General features: G+C 60.1%; 1 protein-coding gene across 1 annotated transcript; it reads left to right on the top strand.

Annotated features, from left to right (window-relative positions):
• Window positions 1–707: 707 nt before the first annotated feature.
• On the top strand, window positions 708–2,751 carry LOC125126775 (mastin-like). Its single transcript, XM_047779173.1, has 5 exons — window positions 708–910; window positions 1,075–1,255; window positions 1,369–1,637; window positions 2,200–2,351; window positions 2,453–2,751. Exons 1-5 carry the CDS (start codon window positions 730–732, stop codon window positions 2,621–2,623), a joined length of 954 nt encoding a protein of 317 aa, XP_047635129.1. The 5' UTR covers window positions 708–729; the 3' UTR covers window positions 2,624–2,751.
• Window positions 2,752–5,949: the final 3,198 nt, after the last annotated feature.

Below are 5,949 nucleotides of genomic sequence, written 5' to 3' on the forward strand. Positions count from 1 at the left end.
CAGCCCTCCCTCCCCTGATGCTTTCCCCACCCCACAGCCTCAGTACAGGCCCCACGACCCCCACGCGTGGGACAGGGTAGGCCCCACAGGCCCTTGGCTACCCCACCCAAACCCCACTGGCTCCCAGACCCATCCTCTGCTGCAGGCTGTGGTCATGGGTTACAGGTTCCTGTGAGCCCCTGACAGCCCAGGGCGCACACCCAGCGCTGGGCCAGGACTTGTAGCCTCCGGCTCTATGTGGGTAACTGGGAGGCCTCTGGGCTGTGGAAGGGACCTGGAGGCTGTGCCCCAGGCCCACAGTGTGTCCATGGGTGCCTGGGGTCCAGAAGAGCAGGACTATGGGCTCAGGGCTGAAGGGCAGCTGCTCACAGTTCAGCCCCACCTCTGCGTAGACAGCCGCCCTGAAATACCAGCCGCCCGTCTCCACTGCAGGAGTCCCCTTCCTTCCTCGATTTCTCTCTCTCTCCACAGCCTGAGCTCATGGCCGTGGCTTTTCCAGAGGGACCCATCCCTGCAGGGAGGCCCCGGGCTGCTTCCTTCTGCTTCTGCCCAGGTACCCGGTGGCCCGCCTGGTGGAGGAAGCCAAGGCTGAGCGTTGCTAGACAGGCATCCGTGCCCCCGGCCCCCCCAAAGGCGTGCACCTCTCTGGGTGCAGCCCACACCCCCGTACCCACTTCCTGTGTCAGAAGGATAAATGCAGGTCCTCGGGGACAGAGGGAGGGCAGAGCCATGCGGGCCCGCACAGAAGGGGACCCTGCTCCCCCGCAAAGGCAGCCTGTGCCTCCAGCCACCCATCCTTCCCAGAAGCTGGTGCTGGGAGTCCGAGCTTCCCCGCCAGGCCCCCCAAGGATGCTGTGGCTGCTGTTCCTGACCCTCCCCTGCCTGGGGGGCTCCGTGCCTGTGACCCCAGGTGAGTCCTGCCCCCATCAGTGCCCTAAGGCTCCCGGACCGTCCTGCTCCCAGGGCCAGCCCCCTGCAGGGAGGGGCCACCCTCTTCTGAGAAGCTTCCCCAGCCCCTGAGCTCCAGAAACGTCTTTGTCTGGGTCCCTTACAGCCCCGTCCTGTGCTTCCCAGGCCGTGGCCCCGGACACGAGCTGGTGGGCATTGTGGGGGGGCATGACGTCTCAACCTGGAAGTACCCCTGGCAGGTCAGCCTGAGGAGCTACAGGGCGAAACTCGGCCGGTGGATGCACCACTGTGGGGGGTCCCTCGTCCACCCCCAGTGGGTGCTGACGGCCGCCCACTGCGTCGACTCGTGAGTAGGGCTCGCCCATCCCCAGGGCTGGCTGCGAGCGGGGCAGAGGGCCTGGCGGGGGGCAGCTGCTGTGGGCTTCTTCGGCCCCCGAACCCCCGGCCCCCCTCCTCCAGGCACAACCTGAAGCCCCAAGATGTCAGGGTGCAAGTGGGGCAGCTGAAACTGTATGACGGTGACCAGCTGACGAAAGTGAAGCAGATCATCCGCCACCCCAAGTACCTCGGGTTTGCCAAGGGCGGCGCGGACATCGCCCTGCTGCAGCTGGAGGCGCCCCTGACACTGTCTGCTCGCGTCAACGTGGTCGGCATCCCGTTTGCCTCGCTGAAGGTCCCCAAGGGGAAGAGGTGCTCGGTGACCGGCTGGGGTAACATCAAACACAACTGTAGGTGCTTGGGGCTGGGGTGGGGAGGGGTCTTTCCAGAGAGTGGCTCCCCCATGGACCCTTTGGCCCCTGGGGGATGTGCTGCCCAGGTTCGGGCAGGAGGCTCCTGGGACAGACCTCAGGACCCGGGCTCCAGCCCTGGGCTGAGGCCCAGGCTCGGCTGCAGCCGTCTTGGGCTCTGACCATCACAGCCAGAGCACACAAGATGCGGGGAGGAGTCCAGTGTCACTGAATTTGGGTGACCCGCCCAGGTCCCAGGCTCCTCTGTTGCTGAAGTGGACTCTGTGTGGAGAGCCCGTGAGTCCTGACCTGCTGTCCTCAGACCCCCTGTCCCCGGGCATGTGGAGCCCAGGCTCCAGCCGACAGAGTCCTACGTCCTACGGCTGGAGAGGCATCTAGACCAGAGAGGTCCTGTGGTCTGATCCTGAGGGCAGAGGCCCTGGGGAAGCTGAGTCCTGGGGTCAGGGCTGGTGGTGGGGCTCCGTCCCCTCCCCTGATGGCACGGGAGCCCCATCTGGAGAGCGGACTGAGGACCTGCCCTCACCCAGCCCACCCCCCACAGTGTCGCTGCCCCCGCCCTACCACCTGCAGGAGGTGGAGGTGCCCATCGTGGCGAACAAGGTCTGTAACAAGCACTACAGGATGGGTCCAAACAGCAAACCCATCAAGGCCGACATGCTGTGTGCGGGGAGCAAGGGCCTGGACTCCTGCCAGGTGGGACCCCAGACCCGCCCCGGCCTCCATCTCCGCCCCGCCTGGATGCCCCGTTGCAGGGCCCGTGGGAAGCACTTGCTGAGGGCCGCCTTTCCCCACAGGGTGACTCCGGGGGCCCCCTGATGTGCAGCTGGAATGGCACCTGGGTCCAGGTGGGGATCGTGAGCTGGGGCAGAGGGTGTGGCCTTCACAACTTCCCGGGGGTCTACATCCGAGTGATGAGCTATGTGTCCTGGATCTACCAGTACGTCCCTCGGTCCCTGGGGCCCTAGCTGGGGCCAGGTGACTGCTACCGGAGCGGCAGACCCCCGATCTCCGTCTCTCCGCACCTGCCAGCAGGGCTGGAGCTGGGCAGGGCAGGGCACCCCAGATCCTGTCATTAAACAGTGTGGAAGCGGCACCGAGGCTGCCTGTGTGCTTGGACCGCCGAGCGGGGGTTGGGGGGGTCCTTGGGCCGGAGAGGAGATGAGGGGAAGGGAGGGGAGGGCCCCACCTTCCAGGGTCAGATGCTCTTGGCTCCTCCCCCAGCAACCGCTGGGGCCTCAGTCCCAGGCTGCCCTCCCCCACCCGACAACTCACTAGGGAAGGGCCCCATGGGCGCATCCGGCTTCTCTGGCTCTTTGTTATGGGTTGTGTCCTGTGGGTTGCCTTGGACACATGGCCTCAGGTGTGCGGAGGTGAGTCCCAGTGACACTGGAGGAAGTGGCCATGGGGCCTGGGGTCTGTGGAGGAGAGACCTGGGGCGGTGGGGCCCTAGGGGGGACAGGAGAGTCTAGGCCCCTGACTTTCAAGCTGCTCTGCCTGGAGCTGCCCCCCACCTGGCCCAGCCCCCCCAGGAACCACATGAAGAACCCACTCTGTGGAAAGGAATGTGGTCTCTGTCCCCCGTGGGGCCCTGGTCACCCTCCCGGTGTGGCCTGGGGGCTGGGCAAGGCCCAAGGCCTCCGAGTGCAGAGCCCAGAGGAGGGACCGGGGCGGGGGGGTGGGTGTCCCAGGTCAGTGCTCCCAAGGCCCCATCATTGTCATGGGCCTGAGCAGAGAGGAAATTCCAGATCAGGAGGCACCTGGCTGCCCCTCACCCTGATGTGTGTGTGTAGGGGGATTGGGGGAACATGAATCTGTTGCTCAGACATTCCCCCCTCCCCCGCCACCACCTGCAGGCTTCAGTCCATCCACACCTTCCCAAGATGCCCTTGGGAGCCCCCAGCCTCCTCTCTCAGCCACGGCCCCTCCCTGAAGTGCCACAGACCCACCCCCATCCTCTGCCCACTGTTGGCAGCTGTGACCCACCCCACAGGTGCCCTGATGGCTGGAGGTGTCCCCCAGGCCACCTCTGCTGACTCTCAGGTTCCCAGGGGTCCAGCAGCTTCCAGAATGGGGTGGCGACAGGCAGGAAAGGACCCCCTTTCCAGACCTGTCCAGGGAGGCTGGTCACAGGGCCGCAGAGCCTACCACTCACTGGCAGAGAGTCCGGAACAGGTCCCCGTGGAGACGGAAGGCCCTGGGTGGTTGCCGGGGGCCCTCTGGACGTGGTGATGGGGTCAGGGTGATGGTGAAAGGGCTTCTTTTCAAGGGGGTGAAAATGCTGTAAACAGCGATGGTGGCACACCTGTGCCCTTCGCTCCACTGCCTCGTACGCTGGCAACAGGTGAAGTGTGTAGAATGGAACCTCCAGCTCAATAAAGCTCTTTAAACCCCCCTGAAAAGCAAACTGAAAAAAAAAGAACGATCCCACAGCTCTCATTTCCACGACCAACTTGCAGCTGCACAGAGACCCCCATGTCCATGGCCTGGGACAGGGTGTCCAAAGGCACAGCCACCAGGCCCACAGGAGCCCCTCAGGCTCAGTCACCTTGGGCCCCGGTGCCCAGCCCTTGCGAGTCTGGGGAAGTGCCGCGGAGGGATCTGGGTGGTGCTGGCCGCCCTGCCGTGTGGTCAGCAGCCATGCTGGTCCCAGCAGCAGTGGTGGTGGGGCAGCTCCTGGTGTCCGTGGTGTCCTCCCGCTTCCTTGGCCCTGACGTCCCAGGGCTCAGGACCGAGCATTGGGTCATGATGCCCGGACCCTCCCATCCTTAACACCAGATCCTTAACCCAATGAGCACGGCTAGGGACCGAACCTGCATCCTCACGGATACTCATCGGGTTCTTAACCCCTGGGCCACCATGGAAACTCCTTAGTAATTACTTTAAATGTAAAGAGACAACATGCTCCAATCAAAAGACAGAATGCCTGAATGGATACTGAAATAAGACTTGCACATCTGCTTCCTGCAGGTGATTCACTTCAGAACTAAAGACACCCACAAATGGAAAGTGAGGTGACGGTGAAAGACATTCCACCCACGTGGCAGACGTCAGGGCGGCAATGCTTATATCATACAAAGCAGACTTTAAAACAAAGACTGTTGCAGGAGACAAAAAGGACAGAGCAGCCCGATCACAGGATTATTCCAAGAAGAGCTAACGCTTGTAAATACACACGCACCCCGCATGAGAGCACTTGAATATCGAAAGCAAGCACGAGCAGACATAATGGGGACACTGACCTGAAAGGATAATGGTCGGGGACCCACCACCCCACCGATATCCACGAACAGGTCATCCAGACAGAAGCTTGACAAGGACACACGGGCCGTGAGCAGCACATTAGATCAATTCTCTCTCTCTCTCTCCCGTCACCTCCAAAAGCGGCAGGAGATACACTTGTTCCAAGCGCAAAGGAAACATACTCCTTTGCCACAAAATAAGCCTTGCGAAATTTAAGACAACTGAAACCACATCAAGCATTTTTTTCTGACCCCAACGCTATGAGATTAGAAATCAACTACAAGAAAATAATGGCAAAGCCCCACAGACATGTGGAGGCTACATGATACGCTTCTCAACAACCAGCGGATCCGGGCAAAGCGGAAGCCCCCAAATACCCGGGAACAAAGGAAAATGGAACCGCAATCATTCAAAGTCTATGGGACGCAGCCCAAAGAGTTAAGAGGACGTGTATGATGCTACAGGCTTGCTCCAAGAAAAAAAACCCTCAAGCAACCTAGAGGAACCAGAACAGGAAGGGACAAAACCCAAGGAGCAAAGAAATCACAAAGATCAGAGCAGAAATAAAGGCAAGTGAGTCTAACAATAGAAAAGGCCAGTGAAACTCAGAGGCGGCTCTTTGAAAAGACAAAATTGATCAACATTTGGCCAGACTCACCAAGAGGGAAAAAAAAGGGCCCAAATCAATAACATCAGAAATAAAAAAAAAGAAAAGGTACGACAAACACCACAGAAGGGCACAGGATCATGAGAGACTACAACAAACAGCTATACGCCAATAAAATGGACAACCTAAGAAATGAACAAATTCCTAGAAATGTAGGCTCATCCCACATGGACCAGGAAGAAAAAGAAAACTACGCACAGACCAATTAGGAGCAATGACATTGAATCAGTCCTTGAAAAATTCTCAAACAAAAGTGCAGGACCGGATGGCTTCACAGGTAAACTGCTCCCAAACATTTAGAGAAGCGTTAACACCAAACCTTCTCCAACTGTTGCAAAAAAAATGGAGGGGACGGAACTCTTCTGAACTCACTCTAGAAGGCCA

Source organism: Phacochoerus africanus, chromosome 5, assembly GCF_016906955.1.
Source record: "Phacochoerus africanus isolate WHEZ1 chromosome 5, ROS_Pafr_v1, whole genome shotgun sequence".
Classification (NCBI taxonomy): domain Eukaryota; kingdom Metazoa; phylum Chordata; class Mammalia; order Artiodactyla; family Suidae; genus Phacochoerus; species Phacochoerus africanus.

Coding starts and splice junctions, on each gene's coding strand:
- LOC125126775 (XM_047779173.1), top strand. CDS start 730: ATGCGGGCCCGCACAGAAGGGGACCCTGCTCCCCCGCAAAGGCAGCCT. Junction 911..1,074: donor CTCCGTGCCTGTGACCCCAG/GTGAGTCCTGCC, acceptor TGTGCTTCCCAG/GCCGTGGCCCCGGACACGAG. Junction 2,352..2,452: donor AGGGCCTGGACTCCTGCCAG/GTGGGACCCCAG, acceptor CTTTCCCCACAG/GGTGACTCCGGGGGCCCCCT.